Source organism: Lissotriton vulgaris, chromosome 6, assembly GCF_964263255.1.
Source record: "Lissotriton vulgaris chromosome 6, aLisVul1.2, whole genome shotgun sequence".
NCBI classification, from domain to species: Eukaryota; Metazoa; Chordata; class Amphibia; order Caudata; family Salamandridae; genus Lissotriton; species Lissotriton vulgaris.
The window spans coordinates 310298225-310324119 of NC_141694.1; the positions used below are offsets into that span (position 1 = coordinate 310298225).

Sequence of the window (25895 nt, forward strand, 5' to 3'; positions counted from 1 at the left end):
CAGATATTGGCTATGGGTTCGTTGGGTTCTTTCTGAACCTACAAGTCCTATATATCCCCACAACCAGAAAGGTCCAGCGGATGTAAAGGTATATTGTTTTCAAACAGCTGTCATAAATAGAATTTACAGGGGAAAACTTTGACACAAATGGCTGTTTTGTTCAACTAATTTTCAATTTTTCCCATACTCAACGGTTAGTTTCTACAAAGAAGCCTTGAAGGATCTACACAGATGACCCCTTGCTGAATTCAGATTTGTGTCTACTTTTCTAAAATGTATCGCTTTCCAGGATCCATTATTGCTTTCATACCCATTTCTACCATTAACTGGAATGAGGTTGAAAGTACAAAAAATAGCAAAAATATGCTATGTCCCAGAAAAATGCCAAAAGTGTGTAAAAAATGTTGATTTTCTGACAAAAGTCTGCGTGGCCCTGCAAGCTGGGAAGACGGTGATTTCAGCAGCACAACTCCTTTTTGGATACCATTTGCCGGGGGAAAAAAAACAGACGCTTTCATCTGTAGCCCTTTTTTCCCATTTTTCCAAAAAAAAAGAAAATATTGTTGTATTTTGGCTAATTTCTGGGCCCTCTCCAGGGGAATTCACTGACTATGGTTATCTTTAGAATCCCCATGATGTTGGAGAAAAGGATGCAAATTTGGCGTGGATACCATATGTAGTCAGAAAGTTACAGGGACCTAAGCGCGAACTAACTAACCTAATAGCCAAAAAAAGGCTTAGCACCTGGAGGGTGGGGTTAAGCGGGGGGGGGGGGGGGGCCTTGCAGCAAAGGGGTTAATCTTCCCGACGGCCCCCAGCGCCTTGACACCCTCCGGTATTTATTTGTGCTTTACAAATACTGGATTTAATTTAACACATACCCTACTACATTCGAAAACGTTCTTACATATTGTAGCTGCTTGCTAGTTACAGCACTTATGACACCAAGACTTTGAACTGATGTACATGTTTTGTATATTCTGGCCTTTCACAATACGAAATAAGAATGTAATAAAACAACTGGCTGTAATTTTATTATGCACAATAATATCACGCATAAAAAAAATCAGCATCCCATTACTATGCAAATATTTTTGGTCTTGTAACATTTTTTTCAATTCATTTATGTAAACGATACCAACACTGACATACATGCATACTGCATGTACCGTATACATTGACCATAATCCTTTTAAAATACTATTTTGCGGTTTGTTTTGTTTGGCCATCTTAAAAGCAATTCCTGCGCACTTCTAAAGTCAGCAATCAGTCCGTCTTCTTTGACGTCCGTCGATAGCGCAATACTGTGACAATGACCCATAGGTTGAGCAACAGCATAATAACAAACCGGGCTAGCACTGGAAAGAAAAAGATATTTATTTTAAATAAAAAAAACAATCGAACAATCAATTCATGCAAATGCAGACACCGAAAAAGAAACCATATTTTTTTTGTATTTTGAGATATGACAGCTCTTCTGCTCATGGTGTGATGGACCGCGCTGTGCAAACAATGACATCTCACATAATAATGGCCTGATTGTTGTAATGACAAGTACGCCGCTTTCTTTATCGTAAGCTTTATTAGAAGAATCCTGGCCCACCATGCGGAGACAGCGTGGCTCTCTGGCAAACTCAGAGCCCTCCGTTCTCAACCGTCCTCCAATGACCTCATCACATTCTAAACACACAGTGACATTCTGTATGTGACAGACACGAGCCAAATCCAGCCACGTGCCAATGTCATCACAACACATCTTTACTTTTTAAAAAACAGAAGAGAAACAAAATAAAAAATAAAACCTGAATATAACATAAAAAAATTCTCATGGTTCAATACATTTCATTATGAAGAATTTTCCAAGCTTAACACATTAAGGAAAGGAGACATAAATATGTAGTCACATTTGTAATCAAATAATCTGGTAGGTTTCTTCACTAATCTTCCATACCTTCCAGTTTTAACCTCACCACTTCTTTCACTAGCAACAGGGGAGGCAAAGCTCCCACTATTACAAACTTCCGGTGGTGCTGTACTCCCACCATTACCAACCAGCGGTGAACCTGTACCCGCACCTTCGTTGGCAAAGAGGAACCACATCTCATTACCCTCACTACTCCCTCCTTCCTTTTTATCACACAACCAAATAGAATTTAACCATCACATACTTCCCCCTTATTACACAGAGACAAAGAACTCATGTGCCTTACTTTACCATTGCTCCAAAGTGCGCCATTACAAAACACCTTCTCTACTCTATATGGTCTTGAGTACCTGTTCATTGCACTCCTCAAGACTTCTTACTTTCACCATATAACCCACCTGTAAATCCTCCTGCTTGCATCCATGCTTCCTGTCATACTAAGTTTTGTACACAGTTTTTCCTTGTTCACTCTATCCCTTACTACGTCAGGGTCCCATGATACTCTTTAGGCCTTAGGCATCCAAGCAATGTTGTCTTTAGAAAATGCAATTCTTCCGCTCATCAATTCGAAAGGTGAATGACTTGTGGTGGTCGCACCTTTTATCATTCGGTTAAACCTTTCCACTACACCATTCCCTGCTGGATGATACAGCAAAGTGGTATAGTGCTTGATACCATTACGTTTCAAACATTTCCTAAAAGCTTCAGCCACAAATTGTACACCATTGTCTGTTACGACTGATTTAGGTAGACCATCCCCGAGAAAAATGTTGTCTAAAATTCCAATGACTGTTCCAGCATCACTTTTATCCAGCACTTCCATCTCTGGCCATTTTGAAACGTCATCAACTACAACAATAATATACTTTTGTCCTTCATCAACATGAACTGGTCCTGTTATATCTATTCCTACTTTTTCCCCAAGGCATTCCTGGGGTACTGATGGGAACCAAAGGGGGCCGAAAGGTGACTTGGCTCTTGTCAGAATTTATACAGGCTACAAAGACTCTCACACTCCTCTCTATGGCCATCCACATTCCTGGCCACCAATACAACTCTTTTATGCAGCATTTGGTTTTAGCAAATACCTAAATGCCCTTCATAGCACAACTCTAGCACTTAGTTTTTTCGGAGGGACAATTCTGCCGTTCCTCAACACAAAGTTACCTTCTACAGACAATTCATGCCTTAATTCATAAAAATGCTTTTAAATGACTTTCCATCATGTTCTTTGTGGGCCACCTATCTGAAATTCTGGTCTTGACTTCCCTCAAAACTGAATCTTCCTCATACCCTCTGCACCATTCCTCAGCGGAAATAACTTATATTTCTTCTCCCACAACTGCTACACTGTACTGTTCGATGTAATCACCAGCCACACTGGTCAAATGAAGAAGGAAATCTGCAACTTTGTTCTTTGCCCCAGGCAAATACTGTACACTTTACTTGTAATCTAAAAGTTTTACTGAAAACCTCGCTAGTCTGGGAGACTCGTTATATAGCCCCTTAGTGGAAAGGATTTTCGTGAGCAGCATGTGATCGCTTCTCAATAAAATGTGACTGCCCCAAATAAATGGTCTATATTACTCCAAACCCCCACACAGGCTAGGGCTTCCCATTCAATCACTGATAATTTCTCCTCAGTGGGTGTTAATTATCGTGATCCGAAAGCCACCACACACTCTTCACCACAATCATTTATCTGTGAGAGGACATCGCCTATACCTTTAGAACTTGCATCTGTAGTAACCACAGATTACAATGCAGGGTCAAAAGCTTCCAAGGGCAAGGCTGAATACATTTATTGTTTACTTAAAGTAAACTCATGTTGACATTCATGGGCCCACAAAAACTTGTTCTTGTTTTAAAAAGTTGTCTGTTATAAGTTTTACTTGGAATAATTTGGAACAAATTTTGAGTAAAATTCGACTAAACCTAAACATGCTCCGACTTCATCCGTGTTAGCTGGTATAGATGACTTTTCTATAGCTGCAAGCAACTCTTTCTTGGGTTTTATACCATCCACTGACACTTCATGTCATAGGTAAGTTACAATTTTATTAGCGGACTTACATTTTCTAAAATCCCTAGTCAAACCTCTGGTACTCAAAATACCCATCACCTCTCTGACAGCCTTATCATGATCACTCTTGGTCCGCGCCATAATGAGTGTATCATCTTGGAAGAAGGTAACATTTTTAACATTCTTGAACAGTTCGTACATTAAACGCTGGCACATGGCTGCTGCTGTAGCTAAACCAAAAGGTACTCTCACATACCTGAAGCAGCCAAAGTTTGTAACAAAAGTTGTTACAAAGCGACTGTGCAATGGTACCTGGTGGTAAGCAGTGGTAAGATCAATGGTTGTGAATTATTCCTTTCCCTTGGTAATTAAAAGCATTTCCCTTATTTTCGGAAGAGGAAACGGATTCACAACAATGTTTTTGTTAAGATCTCTCCTATCTACACAAACTGATTTGTCCATTGGCCCTCCGAGCTACCACCATTGGAGACACCAACTCAGACGTTTCCAAATTCCACTTTTTCTATCACGTCTTCCGAACAAAGTTTCTCTAGTTCTTGCTTGACCTTTTCTTTCAAGTTTAGGGGTATATTCCTCACTTTGTGGATCTGGGGTACAGCTTTTTCCTTCAAAATATTGTTATGCTTGAACCCTTTCAATTTACCTATGGAACCAGAGAACACCTTGGGATATTCCTTCAAAGTATCTCGATCCAATATGTCAAAATCCTGTACTACCAACACTGGGCCTGGGATGTTGGGGTCAAGGATGATCTTCAATTCTCTTTGATCACCCCACCCCAAAACTGAGGGTCCTGCAACAGCAACATATAATTTACACATTGCACGCCTGTCTCTAAACTCAAATACTACTGTATATCCTCCTAAAGGTCTTAGGACAAGTGTCAGCAAGTTCAATTGCCGGTTGTAGCAGGGAAATTGAATTTGAAAACTGCAGCTGGGGGTGGGTACTTGTTCATTGCCTAACATGCCTAATGTCACTCTGTTTCTTTGAGCACACGCCAAACAAATTACTCGCATTCTGTTGGGCGAGCCGCCATCTTTGGGGAGGTCAGCACTCTAGTCGCTGAGCACTCTCCCTACACCTCAGCCTATAAAAGCTAATGCTCTCGCGACCGCGCAGCGCTATAAATTGCCGGCTGCAGCAGGGGAATCGAATTTGGTTCCGGTGCTGAGAAGACGCCGAACGAATATTCTCCACGGATAAAACATAAGGGAGGAAAGACCATACTTACCAATCGGAAGTGGGTCCATGAAGTGGCTGTAATGGTATGAGAGCACAAACCACTAGCTAGCACGCTAAACACAGTACTGCTGGCAGTGGCTTTTCAATAATCTTTGCCCTGAAGAAATTGCCTGAATTTTTACCAAGGCAATGAAACATGTCGGCAGCGAGTTGAATGCGAATCGATAGGTAGTATTCGCTTCTCTCCATTTTATGTATATATGTTTACTGTTGGCACACAAGAGAAATTAAATAAAGGAGTTCATAATCTTGTATGCACAGTATTTGTTGCGTTATATGTTGAACGTTGTTAGTCCTTGTCACATATAAGTTTGTGTACACTGCACCATTCACTGTCTTCTTCTCTTTTCTTTTGGGAGTCGGACACGTTTACGTTAAGCTAGTTGACACCGATGATGAGAACAGGGCCATCCTGGTGAGTACCAACCAGGGGCCCCATTGGTGGTGCGCCCGTGAGGTGTCCTCTGGCTATTCACACCTTTTTCTCTAAATGTTGTCCTTCTAGTGAATGTTGGTACTGTGTTGTCTAGTGTCAGACTGATCAGAGGTTGGCTATTTTTATTCTATGGCAATAGTCTTGAGCATGACACTTATTTTTGTAACAAGGAGTGCGAGTGGAATGATCTTTTGACAATCCCCATATGCCCTTAGATCTTTAATAATTATTGCCCTTGGGGCTAGGTCTTTGTGATTTTGAATCGAATTTGAAACCTGCAGCTGGGGGGGAGGGGGGAGTGTACCTGTTCATTGCCTAATAGGAATATCTCGTTTTTTTTAAATGTAATGCTTTTAAAATTGAATCTGATCACTCTGTTTCTTTGAGCACACGCCGAACAAATTACTCAATTCCTGACGGTCCCGCATTCTGTAGGGCGAGCGGCCATCTTTGGGGAGGTCAGCACTCTAGTCGCTGAGCACTCTCCCTACACCTCAGCCTATAAAACCAAATGCTCTTGCGACCTCACAGCAGACGTGCGTAGCGGGCGCGCCAAAGGCAAGCCCGTCTGCGGCCGGGTCGCGCCATGCGCCACAACCCCTGGTCAAATTTTAAGAATAACGTACACCAAGTTGACTCTGTTGAATCTACAATACACATCTACGGGTAAGGTTTGTCAACCCATCTCTCTTGGAAATGGCTTTCAGGCATTAGTCTGCCCTACTTGCAACTTTGCCTCTAATAAAAGTAATTCTATACCTCCTCCCTCTGAAAAGGCAGTCATTATTCGGTATAACACATGTTTCGGTAATAAGCGTACCTTAACAAGTGTCCTACTGAATACTAGATTACTTCTTAAACATAGGCACGAACTTGCTGATTTTGTAGCGTTGCACTCGCCAGACATACTGTTCCTCACTGAGACTTGGACTCATCCTGCCTCTGAACCAGAACTAAATGTCGCCATACTATCGGGTTCTGATCTGTATAGGATTGACAGAATAGGACAAAGATGGGGAGGGGTTGCGATTGTCTATCGCTCACATATTAAAGCAATCTTCTCCGAAATTCCTCACCTTAAAGAAGAGGCTATTCTGTTTACCTTCAAAGTCACTAATACGGAGTCCCTTAATGGACTTCTAGTATAAAGACCACCGGGACCTAGAAATACGTTCATTGAATCTATTTAGACTATAATGGAATCCTGTATGGCACACACTAATTTTACTGTGTTAGGGGACTTCAATTTGCATTTAGAGGCCATTGATAACATGGACACCAAGGAGCTTACAGACGGATTCCTCAGCCTAGGGTTAAATCAAATAGTAACCGAACCTACACATATAGGTAAAAACACCCTGGATGGCATCTTTACAAATCAACCGCAGACACACTCTACTGAGACACTATCTGTACCCTGGACGGACCATAGTGCGAACTTCTTTAAGGTCCATACAACTGGCCCCTTAAATAGAAGTTTCGGCACAAACACACCAAAGACCTCACATTCTTGGACACAAATAAATCCTCTTGATCTCCTGAACACGTTGCAGGACACTATTTTGGACATCGACCCTGACCAAGCTGCAATACATCTCAATCGTTGGTTGAAACAAGCCGTTGTAAGCCTAGCTACCGAAACTAGTACAGGAGCAAAAAATAAACAGACCTCGGCGCAATGGTATAACACTAAGTTAAAAGATCTTAAAAATCTGCAGAGCCAAAGAAAGGCTCTGGAGAAAGGAATACTCAGAAAATGATAAAAAGCTTTATGGAAAAGTCTTAGCTAAATACAAGGAAGGTATAAACAAGACAAAATCCACCTATTTTACTGAGAAAATCATGGCTTCCAAAAACACCTCCCGAGAACTTTTCAAGACAGTCTTAAAACTATCCAATCTTGCCAATACCAAACATTGTAAATCAACAAGTCAGTTTTGCAACAAGCTTGCCAATTTCTTCCATCATAAAGTAGTAAAAGTATACAATGAATTCTCCACTGACGCAAATGAAACTAGACCAGTCGATTGCAAACCAGATGCATGATTAAACACACAAGTGCTCCTAAAAAAGTTTAGTCACCTCACACAAGAAAAAGTTGAAAAACTCATCTCGACAACTCATTCAGGCTACCCTCTGGACCCCTGCCCAGCCATGGTTTTTCATATGGCCTCGGAAGCCATTGCTAAGGTCCTGATACCCCTTCTGAATAATATTCTAGATCAAGGACACTTCCCGACGCATTGGAAGAACTCTCTTATAAAACCTATTCTGACAAAGCCGACTTTAGACCCTGCGGAAGTGGCAAACTATCGGCCTATTACTTCCTTACAATTTCCCTCTAAAGTTCTGGAAAGAGCGATAAATGAAGAACTGCTTAATTTTATAGCGTCAAACAATATACTAGACCAAGCACAGCACGGCTTCAGACCACGCCACAGCACCAAGTCTGCATTGATTGCAGCCACTGAAAGCTTACGTGCGCAACTGGATCAGGGTGGGAAGGCAATATTGATATTGCTCGATTTATCCGCCGAGTTTGACACAGTGGATCACCATATACTTCTTCAGCGGCTGGCTGAAATAGGCATCACAGATAGGGCCGCAGACATTCTTAAATCCTACCTAGCAGACAGACAACAAACCATGTGGGGTACCTCAGGGTTCGGCACTCTCGCCCACCCTGTGCAACATGTATGCAGCCCCACTGGCAAAGCTCATTCGCACCTTTGGCTTTACAGCCATATGCTACTCTGACGACACGCAAATGGTCGTCTCACTGACCGATATATCAGAGGATGTGGCAGCATGTTTTAACTCCTGCATGAGCCATATCATCAATTGGATGCAAAGCAATTGCCTAAAGATGAACACCGGGAAGACGGAGGTAGTAACGTTTGGCAGGGATTCCTTTCTTTGGAACACCGCTTGGTGGCCTGATACAGCTGGATCCTGCCTTCACCCCGTAAAAAAGGTAAAAAATCTCGGATTCATAATGGACGACCATCTCTCTCTATCAGACCAGGTCAACAGCATTACCTCTTCCTGTTTCTATACCCTTAGAATACTAAGGAAAATCTTACCTTTCATCCCTATGCCCCTCAGGAAAAGGGTAGTCACAGCTGTGATTCTGCTGTGATTCTGTCGAAAATCGACTATTGTTACTCACTCTATCTTGGAGCCAAAAAAAGTGTGACACATAAATTGCAGACTCTACAGAATGCAGCTGCACAACTATTACTGAATTTACCCAAATTTTGCTCCATTAGTCATGGAATTCGAGATTAGCTGCATTGGCTCCCGATCTTAGCTAGGATCCAATTTAAGTCATTGTGTATTTTACATAAGGCTTTGCACCAAAAAGTACCAGGACAGATCAGACAATATGTCGAGTGGTATGCCTCACAGAGAGCTCTCCGCTCTGCCTCGGCCTCCTTGCTAATAGTTCCAAGGATAAGGACGCTGAAGTGGGGAGGCAGAAGCTTCCGATATTTAGCCCCGAAGTTATGGAACTCTATACCCATACATCTTAGAACCCAAAATAATCTACTTCAGTTTAGGCGAGATCTCAAAACCTGGCTGTTTTAGCTTATAGCTGTACATAATCCATGGGTATGCTCAGACGTGAGTCCCATGCACTCCACACCACTGGATTCAAGCAAGCCGGGCTGAAGACGGCTGGAATGCCAGAAACCGGTCCTCGGAAGCTTGTTTCCGGTCCAGGGAAGGCATGGCTTGGCAGTTCGGGCAGGACTGTTCCCATGAGGCACAGGGTCAGACTGATTTGCATATGGCCATGTCTGAACTGGGGTGGTGTGTAGTGCAAAAAAACGATGGATTTAGGCCCAGATCTCTGTACTGGGGTGAATGTATGACATTGTTCTGCATTCTGTCCATCAACTGTGGTTTTTGCATTTGTACATAATCCAGCTGCATTTTTCCCCCTACCTTGTATTTTGATAGTTAAGCGCTAAGACGCCACGGCATACACGCGCTCTATAAAAACCCTCATTTCATTTCCATAAGATTACCCAATACATGTAAAAATAATTCTTGCCAAACTTTTTTATTTATGATAGTGTAGTGTAAGGTGAGCCGGTATCAGCAGTAATTGTAACAACTACACCCCCCATGTTAACGTCACACTTCGGATTTTTCTTGTGGTGTTCCTCAACTTCTAAAACACCATCATCTACACATAGAACACACATATTTAGCTTCTCCTCATCAGAATCTTCTGACTCATTCAAATCTTGTGCAAAGAAGTTTAATCCGCTACCTTTGTTTCCTGCACACTTTCTGGTAATGTCCTATCACACCATATCCTGAACACTTTGGATTCCTCGCAAGACATCTTTTATCATTGGCTATATGACGTTTGGACCAAATTTAAAGCAAGAAGTACCCACATCTCTGGGCGTGGATTAATTAGAACGGCCTGCAATATTGTCATCTTTTCTGGCACAGGTTTAGCTGTGTTCTTGTACACATATTTTGGTCGTATCTTTGCAACAACACTTTTTTCACCTCCTTCCTTACTAGGGATGACGGCCTTCGCACAACTCCCCGTTAATTCTGCTTTTTTTACCACTTCAACAACTTCTTGTAGTGTGTATTCTCCCATGGTCCATAACTTGTTTTGTATGTTAGAATTTGCAGCATACATGATTATCTGGTCATGAATAAACTCGTCATGCAAATTGGCAAACCTAAAAGTTAGTGCTACATTCTTTAAAGCTGCTAAGTAATCTTCTACAGGCTCATTCTCGCCTTGCTCCCTATGAAAAAAAGTGTACCTATCTACAGACATGCATACTGTGGGGTTAAAACAAGTACCTAAATCTTACAATGCATTTTTATACACATCAATTTGTTCAGAAGATCTGGGTTTCTTTTGTACTTGGTTGTATATCTTCAGGCCACCAACCCCCCAAACAGTACAGTAAAATGGTCTTCTTGTCTGAAGTTAAATCTTTATCATCAATAAACAAGCAAAGAGTGTTTTATGGTTACACTAAACCACATTAGGGAGCAAAAAAAGGGGGAATGGTCTCCCTTAGGACATAAAAGAAAGCCCTCACTCACCACCTGGTGATGACATGCTTCATCATTGGGCTCCACCAAAGAGACCGAGTGTCTCTTTGGTGTGCTACAACGCCAGGTCTACTGCGGAGCAGGTTAGTGAGATTTAGGACGCGTTTGTGCAAACTAAACTAGTGGGTGGTGAGGGTATTAAAAATTGTCTGTAGTGTATCAAAAAGGAACTTTATTCTATGATCACTAAAGACATATTAAAATCTATGTCGACTGATATCTAGGAATCTACCACTCAACTAATTGTGGACTGCTTCCATACACATTGATTTTAATATAATGTAGGATTGTATTGTATTGAGTATTTATATAGCGCATGAAAACGGTCACCATACGGGTATCCTGGCTTTTGACCTTGATGGTAAACAGCACTTTAACAGCCTAGCGTTGATAGTGGGAGGAATAATCTTCCATCCTAGGGAACAGCCAAGTTTTTAGCTCTTTTCTGAAACAGGTCACTGAATGGGCCTGTCTAATGATCTGGGGTAGATCGTTTCATTGTCGTGTGGCTGCTAAGCCACACGACAATGGAACGCTACGCCAAACGCTCTGCCCCCCATTCTGGATTTCTTAAATCTGGTGGTCTTGATCAGATTTACATTAGAAGAACGGAGCTGCCTGTTTGGAATATACCATACAAATCTCTCCTGTAGTGGAATAGGGCCCACATTGTGTACTGCTTTATACACAATGCACAGGGATTTGAAGCAGACTCTCTATTTGATGGGCAGCCAATGTAGGTCTCTTAGGGCTAGGGAAGTAGAAGCCCTACGTTGCCTATTCAGTGCCTGTTTTGCTGCCATAGCCTGGACTCTCTGCAAGCTCCGTAAGATGTACTGTGGAGCTTCCAGATACAGAGCATTGCAGTAGTCCAGTCTACATGCGAATGATCACGCCTCAAATGGTGCTTAGTATTACACGTCTTTATTCCTCAGTGTGTAACTGTTAACTGAACATTCAACATCACAAATTCTAATGCCCACACCCACGCACTTAGATTACTGTTCTATGGAATGCATCAGGAACCAAAAGGGTCCCATCGTCTTCAACTCACAAGACATTATAGCATCCTGGTCTCCCAGGGATAACAAACTACTCAAAAAGCAACGACAGCAAAACACCCCTTGGTGGCTCACAACCGTCCCGGTAGGAGGTTGCATCACTTTTTACCTCCCCGGATGGAGAAGCATCATGTCTGATTCAAGGTGCTTCAAATTGTGCCCCATGGATTCTCTCGATCATTCCTCTCACCACCCAGACACACCATCACCCCCACAACAACTCCTAAAGGACCACTTGTCCATACTCCACAGAGGAGTTCAGGGTCTCTTAGCCACGGAAGCTATAGAGAGGGTTCCTACATCAGGGATAGAAACTGGTTGTTAATCCTGCTAACTCCTGGTGCCAAAAAATAAATGGAGGCCTTTGCTCGCATTTCTCAATCTCCGCCCTGTGAACCTCTTCCAACGGAAGGACAAGTTCCAGATGCTCACCCTGGCTTAAGTTTTGTCTGCCCTGAATCTAGGAGACTGGAGGGTAGCATTGGACTTGCAGAACGCATATTTTCACATTACAGTCCTTCAATCCCACAGACATTACCTACAGTTACGTGCAGGCCACAAGCACTTTGAGTTCTCTGTGCTACCCTTTGGTCTTAACGCTGCACCATGGGTGTTTACAAAAGTGACGGTGATAGTCGCAGCGCATCTGTAGAGGCCGGAAATACCCGCCTTTCCATACTTCAATGACCAGAGAAGGCATGGCAAAGTGGGCTCTGGCCCAACCCTTTCAGGGGCCCAGTTAGCACCGTTTTCCTCACACTTCCGCCCAGATGACCTTGAATGATTTTTCCCAGTACCATTTCCTTTTAATTTATTTTTAATACAGGTAATGTGTGGGAGTCTATTACAGACTTTTGGAGAGAAATGTTGTGTTTGTTCTTCACTACCATGCAACATAAATAAAATAATTGCTTTTAGATCAAAACAGGACCTTCCATATTAGAAACGGCAGTGGGTCCTACAGATTATTTGCAGTAATATTAGTGAGGTGCTGCTGTATCACAATATTGAAAACACACATCACTATCCCTAAATATTAGATGGAAACACATTTAGGACCTCATTTATGAGGTCCAACCAGCACTTTTGCGCCCCGGAACAGCACTCTTTTGACGTTCCGGTGGCGCAATGTGCCCCTGCATATTTTTAAGGCCACGTAAAGCCACTTTACATGGCTTTTTATTGCCTTATAAATATGTGCCCCTTTCATGCAGAAAACTGCTTGAAAGGGGCTTTCCCAGATGTTTTGCTGTGGGTATTACCATACAACATCCATGGAGCCTGACACATTCCCAGATTGATGGGAATTTGTAAACCTGAGAATGCATTGGAACCTAACGCCACCCCAGGGGTGAAGTTAGGGAGGTGCAATGAAAAGAAATTAAAACATTTCTCCTCGTGCTTCCTATTTCTCTGAGGGAGATTTCCTGAATTGATTGATTTTGTGCAGGAAGGTGTACCTTTCTGCACAAAATCAATCAACCACGCAATGCAGGCAACCTTGCACCAGGTGCAAAGGTGCCTGCGTTGGCGCACGGCAGACCATTGTGTGCTGGTGTTGGAGAAAAGGACAGGAATGCACCGTATCACATAGATACAACGCATTTCTGCCCTTTTCTTTTGCTGTAGGGCAGCGCAGCATGAAGGCCTGCAGTGCTGCCCTATGGCAAAAGCCCATAAATGAGGCCCTTAGAATTTAAACAAGTCCGCCTTTGCAGTGTCAGCGACTGGCCTAAGAGGGCATGCAAAAGCTGAAATTGGATCATAAATTCAAAGCTGTTCCAAACAAGGGCCCCAAAAATATGTTTGGCCCAGGGCCCCCAAAATCCTTAAGATGTCCCTGTCAATGACTTGCCGCTGAAGGTGTGCTTGCCTCATACAGGCATACACCACTTCCAGATGATTGCCAACCTGTTACCATAAATGGGATTTTACTTCATACCCAACTCCTCCCTTTCACTCGAGCTATCATAGAAACTTTGCTCTTCTGAGCTCTGTCTTAACAAGTCCAGGACGCTCAGGGTATGATCCCACTGTTTCAACCCTTGAACTTGGTCTCAGTGAAAGCGGCTCTGAGGCTTCTTGTCCTCCTGTATGTTGCTTGTGAACCACACCCAGTGGCACATGTGGCCATTGCAGGGGGATCAGACGTCTCAATGGGCTCAGCATCAAGGCAGATTTCACCTAGGGGTCTAATGAGACTCCAACAGACATGCAGTGGTGGCTGTTCAACCGTATTTGGACCTGTGGCAGACCCCCTATCTCCACTCCATTCAGAGCTGACTGTTGTGATGGGTGCATCGTTGCTGGATATGGGAGACTAAATGGGGGAGGTGGACATCAGAGGACCCTAGTCTACAGCTGAGGTTCACCTCCACATCAACTTGTTGCAGTTGCAAGTGAATCACTTGGTACTAAAGGCGTTCCTTCTAGCCATCAAGGGGGAACATATATACGTTCTCACAGACTATATAACCACCATGCAGTACTGCAGCAATGAAGCAGTGGGCGATCCTGGGACCTGTGCCAGGAGGATCCACATTTCTGGAAGTGGCTAAATGCTCAGGGCATTTCCCTGATTGCCTAACACCTGGCAGGATCTCTAAAATTCATGGCAGACAAACTCAGACTAGCGGATCATTAATGGCAGTTCCACTAAGAGGTGGCACAGAGCATTTTCCAACAACAGGAACAACCCTTTCTCATTCTAGTCACCACTGCAGAGAACATGCTGTGGAAGTTTGGATACTGGAGTTCTGAAGGTGGTTCTGCCTCAGAGATGCCTTTCACCCCTCCAGCTCCTGCCCAGAGTGCTTTCAAACGGGGCCAAAGTCATTCTAGTGGCTTTGGACGTTTGAGGAGCACGGGTACTCCAATATGGCTGCCTCTTCCAATGAACCTCCTGTGGCAACATCAGGGCCGACCTTTAGACCAGAGCCTACACGACCTGCGCCCCCATGCCTGGAGATTGAACGGTGACAGTCAATAGCTTTCGATCTTCTCCTGTAGGTGATCGGTGTCATCCTAGAACCCGGTTGTCCATCAACTAAATCTATTTACATAGGATGCAGGGAGAGGTTTGTTGTCTGAAGTTCCTCCCGAGATTCCCATCCCCATATTGCAAAATAATCTATGTTCTTCTGTGTAGATACAGGCACATGCATCAAAAGAACAAGCATTAGAAATGCAATCGGGCTCGGATTTATTTGAGTTTGAGCTAATGGCATTGTAAATGCCAATGTCTTTTCGCCATGTGTTATGGAGTGTGTGCATGTGGTGTGTAGTGGAATTATGTGGGTTGGATTGACCGCCACTCTACCGCCACTCTGCACTCACCGCCACTCTGCACTCACCGCCACTCTGCAGTCGCAGTCACTCTGCAGTCACCGCCACTCTGCAGTCGCAGTCACTCTGCAGTCACCGCCACTCTGCAGTCACCGCCACTCTGCAGTCACCGCCACTCTGCACACACCGCCACTCTGCACACACCGCCACTCTGCACACACCGCCACTCTGCACACACCGCCACTCTGCACACACCGCCACTCTGCACACACCGCCACTCTGCACACACCGCCACTCTGCACACACCGCCACTCTGCACACACCGCCACTCTGCACACACCGCCACTCTGCACACACCGCCACTCTGCACTCACCGCCACTCTGCACTCACCGCCACTCTGCACACACCGCCACTCTGCACTCACCGCCACTCTGCACACACCGCCACTCTGCAGTCGCAGTCACTCTGCAGTCGCAGTCACTCTGCAGTCGCAGTCACTCTGCAGTCGCAGTCACTCTGCACACACCGCCACTCTGCACACACCGCCACTCTGCACACACCGCCACTCTGCACACACCGCCACTCTGAACACACCGCCACTCTGAACACACCGCCACTCTGCACACACCGCCACTCTGCACACACCGCCACTCTGCACACACCGCCACTCTGCACACACCGCCACTCTGCACTCACCGCCACTCTGCAGTCGAAGTCACTCTGCACACACCGCCACTCTGCACACACCGCCACTCTGCACACACCGCCACTCTGCACACACCGCCACTCTGCACACACCGCCACTCTGCACACACCGCCACTCTGCACACACCGCCACTCTGCACTGACCGCCACTCTGCACTGACCGCCACTCTGCACTGACCGCCACTCTGCACTCACCGCCACTCTGCACGCCTCATGTCCCACGAGCAACAAAGACAGACGTAAACACACTCACAGCAGACGACTTCCGCATTCTTAATGAGGTACCAAGCAATGGAAAGGATGTATGAATGCAGCCTTGTGCTGATGAGCCTGGAAAACCCAAAAAGTTTACTAATATTCTATATTGATTTTACAGGTGACAAAACGTAATTATTAGTACAATTTTTAAAGCAGACACATGCAAACACAAATTGTATTGCCGTATTCCAATTCAAACTCAAAAGAAGAATGGAAAGTTAAGTGATAGACCTCAGCTACCAGCGCCTAACCCACTGAGCTAGCAGCACTGAGTGTCTGGCAGCAGAGCAGAGGTGAGGCTGAGGCTGCAGTGCAGAGCGAGCCAGCGCACGGAGCGCTGCTGAATGGTGAACGCGCCCCGGCCGTCTGCATTCACTTAACGAGGCACCCTAACAGCTCCTAATTTTTATTTATGGACGCCTGTGCGCGAAACCGCAGAGAAAATGCCCACAATGGCGGACGCAAATCACATAAAGCCTATCGCGTCAAGGCTACTACAAAGACAGCACAGCGAAGACGAATCACTATGCAGATGCCATAAAACAGCCACGCGCACTAAGGAATGTTTGGAATGTTTCTGGCCAGAGCCCTAAAGAAACCTTTTTTTTTTTTAATAACAATAGAGCTCTAAGCTCCGCCCCACTTCGTGGTGACGGAGGCCGAGCCCTAAAAACCGTTTGCAAAAGGGCAGATTCTCAGAATTTGCGACCAGTATTTTTGTATTTGGGATGCATCATCACAAATGCAAAAATTGCAATTTAAGTAATCTCTAAATTGCGATTACTTAAATTGCGATTGCATTTACAGAATCGCAAATTGAGATTCCTTAAATACAATGCATTAAAGTAAAAACATTAGCGATTTGGCTAATAGGGGGCGCAATTTACCATGAAGTTGAACTTCATGGTAATTAGAAAATACTTTGAAAAGTTTCATGTTGCTCACACACATGCCCTTAGTGAATGTGTGTGCGCAACATATGAGCACTGATCAATTTCATGGGTGCAACAGGGTGTCCTTTTGACACCCTTGCACCCTGAAATTGCATGCGCCACTATTGCACATGCAATTTTCCATTCATTCCTATGAATGCCCATAGGAATGAATAGGAAGCCATTCCTTATTTGCGATTCGCAATTTGCGAGTTCCAAATAAGGAATCACTATTTTTATAGCGATTCCAACATGCAGATGCTTTTTTGTGAGTCCTTAATTGAGATTCCTTAATTATAGCAATTAAGGACCCGCAAAATCTTGATGCATGTGCCTGTTTGTCCTTAGCCAAGTAAGGCATTGCTGTGTGGCGGTGGTTAAAGGTTACCTTTAGGCCTTTGTACGTTTACAGGATCAGCCATCCTTCTTCAAATCACCTGTTGTGATGCGTATTTTTAAGGGACTGATCAACATGTCCCTGTCAACAAAGTTTATGATGCTGCAGTCGGACTTTAATTTGGCACTCACTTCTCCAATGTGCACTCCCTTCGAACCCATGAAAAGCTCCCCTCTTCATCTACTAACCATCAAGGTTGTATTCCTCAGCTCCATAACATTAGCCAGGCGAGTTAGTGAATTTCAGGCATTTTCTGTGGTAGCATCATGCACATCTTCCAGAGAAATTAGACAAATTAGACCACTACACAAAAGCAGCGTTCCTTTCCATAGGGTAGTCCATCCCCTTGGTGGCTTTTTATGCCCTGCCTCATCCTTCCAAAGAAGATCAGTTCTATTGTCTCAAACCTAAGAGGGCATCCAGCTTCTATGCGATCAGACCAGAGAATACAACAGTGTGACAAACTGCAAAGCAGTCCAAAACCGAACCACCACTTGTTCGATTGAGTTATGCATCAAGACCTGCTATGGACTGGTTAAAAAGCAATCTCCAGAAGGCTTCAGTGCTTTACGCACCTGAGTGAAGGTTGCTATAACTGCGCGAGTGTGTGGTGTGCCAGTTCGCTATGTCATCGTAACTCCATACGCAAATTAGGCACTACTGCCACCATAGCATGGCCCAGCAGGGTCAGTTCGTCAGTACTGTCCTGCAGGATTTTCTGCAAGCCTCAGCTTCGCTCCTCAAACATTTGACCTGACAGCCAGTCCCCTACAGGGGTGTCATCTCACAGTGATATATGCCTCACTAGATTTCCCTGTGCAAAGTATGGCAGTTATGGTCACTAAATTAATTAATGGCCCCAGCACACGGATAGTAAAACCCCTGCATGTCAGGGCCATCCATGTTTTCTCTTTGAAAAGCAAACATCCACACAGGAGATTTTTTTATTTAAAAAAAATGCTGAATGGCTGAAATGAACATGAAGCTGGAGCGACAAAGATCTCTCTGCCTTCAGTTCAAATATTGCACTAGCGATAATTAGGGATCTTTAACCCCTTGGGCGCGGCCGCGATTCTGCGCCTGTGCGGCCGTTTTAATGAGTGGGCGGGTTCATGACGGCCCCCAGCTGTCATCAGCACACGCCTACCGTGATGCATGACGGACGGGGGCCGTCATCAGCATGGAAGGGGTTGTATCAGGTGAGCTGTCTTCAGCCTGAGAAGCAGAAGCCATTGCCTACACCACCCTGGCATGTCTAGCACCCGAACTTAAATGACCCCTAAGATCTTAGATAATACATACTCCGGTTTGGGGATGTTGGTTTAAATCGGAAAATCTTGCTGCACCTGTGGAAAAGTGTCCAGGTCTGTATATGTTCACGCATGAGGGACATATGCAAGTGACCTAACCAGCAAGATACAAACAACCAAATGTAGGTGGTGGGATTCACTGACTAAGTGAACCGCCTGCGTTTAACAAAGCCTTTAAACAAATTGGACTGTGAAGAATGCCAGGTGTGCATACATCTGAGCCAAAGTGTGTCATGAAGATAAAAAAAGATCCACTGAAAGAGTGCTGCACTCCAGAATAGAACGGTGTACATTGGGAAGTATCTCCACCTGGTGAGACTCACACAGGTGACAGGAAATGGTTTCCCAAATTATTGTTCAAACTTGTGAGGTGGTCTAGCCACAGGATCACTAAATGCTGCATGCCTTAGAATACCATGATGGGTCGAGAGGATGTAAGACACTGCTGTCCAGAGTTGGTGCTACAGCAAGATAATACAATGCCTCCAGCCGGGGCATCACTGGCAAGGCTGTGCCAGGCTGCACATGGAAGTATTAATGCCACGTACTATGCAATGCAGAGCCACCTTGTGTGGCTCTGCATGGCATAGTAAATCTGGAGTAACGCAAGATAGCACAAGTCGCTGCCTTGTGTTAGTCTGCGTGGGGATGGCATTCCATGGGTGGCGTGTGGGTGTTCCCTTCCATCCACCCATGGTTTTTGGCTCACTCCCAGACTTACTAAGACTAGTAAACCCGGGAATGTGTCAAAATGCTACACCTTTCCAGGTGAGGTGTAATGAGGAGAAATATGTGTATTTCTCCTCGATATTTCTTCTTTCTATGTGTGCTGCAAAATACCTCTGGGGAATGTTTTTGTGCAGGGAGGTCTATTTTCCTGCACAAAAACAATCCTGGCTGTAATGCAGGCACTGCGTAAAATATTAGTAAATCTGGACATTAAGGAATGGCTAATCTACCTACCTCAAGCTGAAGAAGTAAACGTTGAACTAGATATAAATGTCTTTTATTCTAGGTGTTTCGTTATTTCTACAAAGTGAGTAATTCCAATACTAACAGAAGGTAATATGCGGAGACCTTCCAGCAGACAGGTTTCACCAATCTTACAGGTTCTGGTCTCAAACAGCAGTAGTGTATATCACTCCAATATCAGCTTTAAATATATATTTGGGAATGCAACAGTTTTGTCCTGAAACATCTGTTTGGCGGTTTATAAAAATCCGTACTTTTCCTATCAAGTGCAAACTTTTTATGTTGGAATCATACATTTAAAAACACAAACCAAAAGCTTGCCACTTGCATGCAGTTCTTCATATAAACATGTTTTTACAGCATTTGCAGCATATTCCCCCATTTGCTTCATAATTTTCAGACTTCAACATTATGTCACCTCAAACGGATCAGAAGGTTTTTAAAAAGAGTGCCACATATGGTGCAACGCAGTGGCAAGCGCTTTTGCTAAGGATATCTGGTCACCTTTCAGTAAGTGTTAAAGCGGTACTAATGAGGCAAATGTTTGCCCGTACAGTACTGATAAGGGTTAACATTACAATATGGTGAAATAATACTGCCACAGAATATGGTGCAGATCACGCTTTATCAGCTGAACAGCTAAAAATTAAGTAGTGTACTGGGTAGATGCATCACTTCCCCACTCAATCTCTCACTCTGACCTTCTGAGTGACCCAGAAAAGGCGATTTGCAATGCCACCTTGATAAAGATTTGTATTTCATGCATGTATACATATTTAACCGCTGCCCTCCTCCAACCTATATTAAAAAAGGGCATATTGCATAAGAACATATTTGGGTTCTTATTTTCATATACGCACCCATATTGTCCTTGGTGGTCATCAGGGTTGTAAATATTCGAGCTGCAAATGAAGGAAAGAATTACAATTATTATGTATACACCACGCAAAAGTTCATGAAATAAATTAATGGAATAGGAGATGAAAACATAGCTATCTGGTAAGGCTGCATCGGCCAAACCGAATCGGTCCTGATGGGGCTGTTTAAATAATAGAAGGTGACCTCTGTTATGTTCCTGGACTAGATTAATTATACATTATTTTCTTCTCTGTTCCATTCTTCCCATATGGTGAGGACTGAATGATAGAGACACTATAAGAGACTTAAACGCACAAACTATAAGCTTAAAGAACATTTGGGGACAAAGAATGCTTTACTGCCCTTACCGATATTCACATGGAAAGGAGATTAAACTAGACCAGCCTATCGAGGTATATGCAAGCATAAACTTAATGGAGGCTTAGCCCTCGCAAATTTAACAATGCTGGGCAAGTGTGGGTTCTAGCCGAATGATCCCTTAAATAAATTACCAAATATGGCTGCTCCTAAACCGAGTCATTGTACGTAGAACTATAGGAGACCTAGGGCCATATGTATCAAGCCTTTTTCCCGTTTGCAAACGGGCAGATTCTCAGAATCTTTTGCGAATGGGAAAAAGCCTTTGGGATGTATCATCCCAAAAGGCCATCAAAAAATAGAGAATCGCTAAATTTGCAATTCTCTATTTTGCGAATGCAATTAAGGAACTACAAATTGAGATTCCTTAAATGCAATTCTGGAAGCACCAGAAATGTGCTATTTGGCCTTATGGAATTGCAAATTACCACCAACTTCAAGTTGGTGGTAATTTGCGAATTTCTTTAAAAAAGCACGTTTTTTTTTTTTTTAAAGTGCCATATGTCGCACATACATGCGGGTATCCTTTTGGCACCCTTGCAACCTTGAAATTGCATTCTCAATTTGCGATTCTCTAATTGGTAATCGCAGATTGAGAAGGTCTTCCCATTCATTCCTATGGGCTAGGAGGCCCATAGGAATGAATCGGAAGGTATTCCTGATCTTCAAATGTCAATTTGCAATTCGCAAATAAGGAATATGTAGGATTTGCTACATTTTTTGAAAATCCTACATACATTGCATTTTGCGATTCTCTAATTGCAATTCGCTAAAATCGCAATTAGAGAATCGCAAAACTCTTTTTTGATACATATGGGCCCTAGTGCGGAAACCTCAAAAAGAAAGCCCCCAAAACGCATTTGTTAGCACACCTACCAAATCTACACTAACAGTACAGGATAATATGATGAAATAACCACATTTAGCCCTACTCCATACAACCCCCACAACAATCCCACCTTTAGGCCAGCAATAGACCTGGAACTGTTGGTAAGTGGAACAAAGAGAACTAGCTTCCTATTTTGAACATGCTCCATAAGGGTATGGTTCTGAGATGCAAACAAATATATAAACTTGAGGAAGCACAGAGATTCAACCATGACCAGCTCTGATCATGGGTAATGAACCCAATAATCAAGGAGGCAGCCACCTGTGACCTGGCACCTTCTTAAGAATTGTGAAATTAGGAGGGCGCACAAGAGGGACAATACTGGTCTTATATAATATTTTAATGAAAGCCTTCTCCCGCAAGCCAGGCACATAAGCTGCATTGGTAAAATAAAAAGGACTTGGGATGGGAAATAGAAGACATCTAGTGGAACACTTGTAGTGAGACATCACAAAAAACATACATAGTATCCTAGATGGGGCGCACATTGCAAAGTAAGCGGTGAATGCTATGCATACCCAGCGAAATTAAATACGATCTTCCCCTGTACAAGTGCATACTGCTGGAGGGTTTGAGGTCCGATTCGGGATTTCCAGCACACTTGGTGGGACTGTCCACATATCAAGGTATTCTTGGTGGAAAGATAAGCAGCAATGAAAACAACTTTGAAATATCGAATTTTGTTGGCTTTTGCGGTAACTCTAAGCTCCCCTCTAAGAACACCAAAGGCGGACTGAATCTTAGGTTTTCTTATGATTCTACATTATGTTGCAAACTGGAAAAAGCCCCCCCCCCCTCCCTAATCTCAGATTGATATTTAAGGTTGTAAATGATTATGGCAATGGAGAGGCTTAAGAGATCACTGCCCAACCATGGCAAACATTCTCAAGAGACTCAAAATCCATTGAGAACTTATTTATCAAGAGGTCTCCCAACCATGCTATCCATTTTCTCCCCTGCTGCGAGCCACAAATCTATTTACCTATTGAATGTGATTTCCCAAGGCCCTCTAAATCCTGATGCAGCGAAAGACTGTAGAATATCCACAATCGACTATGGTGAAATCCACACATGTAAACAAAAACATCTTTTAAAAAGGTACTTATTTAAATTGATGAGTTGCTGGCACACCGCTGAAAGGAATCCTTGCAGGTATGGAGATAGCCAAGACCTGGTTTTGGTAAAATTATGTGTTTAATATAAGGTACTCATAGGGGATTTCATAAGACCTCTTCATCTATTGGCCTATTATTGTGTTCATCACATTGTTCTCCCACCCACTGCAGGATACGACATTGGGAAAAAGGGTCAGCCCATTTCAGCTGTGAGTGATGGCATTCACACACAAAGTTATCCCCTTAAGTGCTAGCGACAAGTATAGGGTGGGAACATGTGACTTTAGAGACCCAAACAGTATTTTTGCTTTTAGACAGTTTTTTTTCCTTGATGAGGGCTGGTACTGGTAGAGTCGCCATCAATAAAGATTTGCCAAAAACCATAACAAAACAAGCACTGATAAATTCAAAAGGCTGGCATCAAAAGCCAGACCTGTTGGTTTTTCTAATGTTTGTTTACCTTTTCTGTTAAGGCGAGAGAGGGGTGGAAATAAGTTATATGTTTTAACACATACAGATATTTAGAAGTTTTGCCTTCTTTTCCTTCAAGAAGACTAAGATAGGAACAACTGTTTCCATACTCCTTTATGTTGTATTGTAAAATTAAAAACTAAATAAAAACGACTTTTAAAAACAGTTCGACACTTGAAATTTAGATTTGGATTCTTGCTGCTTGCCAACAATACCGAACAAGCTTTTACAATTTATATTATTTTTTTTGTTTGGAGCTTTTAGAGCACGACAGCTACCCAAAAGGGTTTCCCTGCGCTATCGAGACACAAAGCCTATGAGTACAGCAAAATTACTGTGGTGAGAGAGGGGCTACTTATTGATTAAACAACCAGGTTTTAGTGGCTCTACGAAAGTGCATATAACTTGGTTCCTTGCGTAATGCAATAGGACTTACATTTTCAAACAGTTAACCTATCGGCATTGCAAATGATAATGCCTTTTATTAGTGCAGGTTATTTAAGCACAAAAAAAGCATTGTCATTTACAATGCCAATAGCTCACAAGCTCGCAAATGCGAGAACTATTACACTGTAAATGCTTGTTAAAGTGAAAGCGCGCATGCTGCACTGAAAATACACGAAGCGGCCGCTATTGTCCTGCATTATTCATTAAAGAAAAGAGCGCTTACCGCCTTCATAACACAGACCATGTAACAACACAAGTAAAAAGTCTAGTTGCTATGGGAGGTTACAAATGCAGATAAGGCGGTACCAAGGAGGGATTACTAAGCCTAATCATGAATGAAAAGCAATGATTTTGCAAGACCAGTAACGGGAGCCAATTGAAAAGATGAGCGGAAAATGGGCGCGCTTCTATGCCATATCTCAACACAGCATGCCTTGCAGAGCAGTGAATGCGCTTGCCCAGGCTCAACCTAAAAATGGGGCCTTGGCCGTCTGTTTTCTGATTCTTGGGTCTTTTGCGTTAAGAACATATTAGTACATTTGCGCACTATCCTGTATCATATATCAGAACGAAATGAATAATTCCAGTTATGATTCATATTCAAATAAACAGCCACGGTGAGGAACTGAACATATATAGATACACGGCAAGCCGTGTAGTCACCTTTGAATTTTTTTGAGACATCCTTGATCTTGCCATGCCTTATTGTTGGTATCCGTGCCAAAGCCTTTGCTAAATGCTTCTTAAGAACATTCCTATTTTATTTAATTATGTTCATGATTCAAAACTTAATCTTTGAGTAAGGGCTTATTCACGGTGTACTGGTGTTTTTATCTTTTATGTACCATTAACATTTATGGGCTTCAAATATTTGTGTTATTTTTATTGCAGCGGCAGCACCTTACCTGGAGGAACACCTCGCCACCTCGCCACACGCAGCCTCACGCCCCTGGGTCCAGGAACGCTGTAGGTCTCGCCGCCATCACCATCTCGGCGGCTGGAGACTACAGCTCCCAGCGGGCTTTGCGTGTACTTCCGGGACTTCCGGTCCCCGCAGACAGCGCGCCCGGAGGCGCTACAAAGGCGGGCCAGACCCTCCGCGTCGCGGACGCGCGCGGACGTCGCCGGGCGGAGCCCGGGCAGAGGGCGGGCCGTCTAAGGCCGTCCAAGGTCGACCAGGGACGGGACGGGCCACGTCCCTTTTATTATGGGTAAGCGCAAACTAAACACATCGGCGGCAGGCGAGGCTAATGCTAAGGTGCCGAAATACACAACCAGTATTCTCACATATTTGACTTCCAAAGTGGACGAATTAACCACCCAGATAGCAGTTTCTGAACGTGCATTGGCGCTGGAAACCACATCTGGGAGCATTAGCACTACAATCTCTTCACCCATTAGGTGTGTACCACTGGAGCCGAAGGTCATAATTGAAGCGTGCCGGACTAATCTGGCACAGACTCCCACAGTCCTGCCTTCCCCAGAACTGCCTATTTCTGTAAAACCTGCCAGTAATGAGGTTGGGAGTGTGGATGAAACTGTGGCCAACACCCAATCTGGGGGACAGCAGGCCTCCTATGTTACCAAGGAGGGTCTTATGGAAATATTGGAAAAACTTTTTACTGAGAGGCTAGAATCAGCCCTAATCCAAATTGCAACAGATATTACAGAGACACTGAGGGACTGTGTTAACAATTTGCTGATCAAATGTGAACGCATTAATAACTTTTTAAGTAATCAGCCGCCTGTCCCAGTACCCATAGTACCCATAGAAATTGACCCACCAAGCAACCCAGTAGTTAACATACTAACAGAAAGCCTTGCACCAGTCAAAGGAAAAGTTGTAAATGGTAGATACACACCCTTACCACAAGCTGCACCAAACCAGGTTCAACTGGATACATCTTTAGCGGCTAGGCCATCATGCCCCTTGGGAGACCAGGGGTCTAGGGTGCCCCCAGTACACCTATCCCCTGATGCAACACCCTTTGTGGCTGTCCTGGTTAACGTACCTAAATTAGGTGCGGGTGAGGTAGAACATCATGCAACGCTGCGTAACCATACAGAAAAGTG

At 43.7% G+C, this 25895-nt stretch overlaps 1 protein-coding gene across 1 annotated transcript in view; it reads right to left on the bottom strand.

The window, feature by feature from the left end:
- Positions 1 to 1009: 1009 nt before the first annotated feature.
- SLC66A3 (solute carrier family 66 member 3) overlaps positions 1010 to 25895 on the bottom strand; it is a 134529-nt gene continuing 109643 nt past the window's right edge. Inside the window, exons 6-7 of the mRNA XM_086925191.1 lie at positions 20525 to 20566; positions 1010 to 1358 (exon numbers count right to left, since the gene is read on the bottom strand). Of these exons, the coding sequence (XP_086781317.1) occupies positions 1267 to 1358; positions 20525 to 20566 (134 nt within the window). The 3' untranslated portion in view covers positions 1010 to 1266. The remainder of the gene's footprint in view (positions 1359 to 20524; positions 20567 to 25895) is intronic.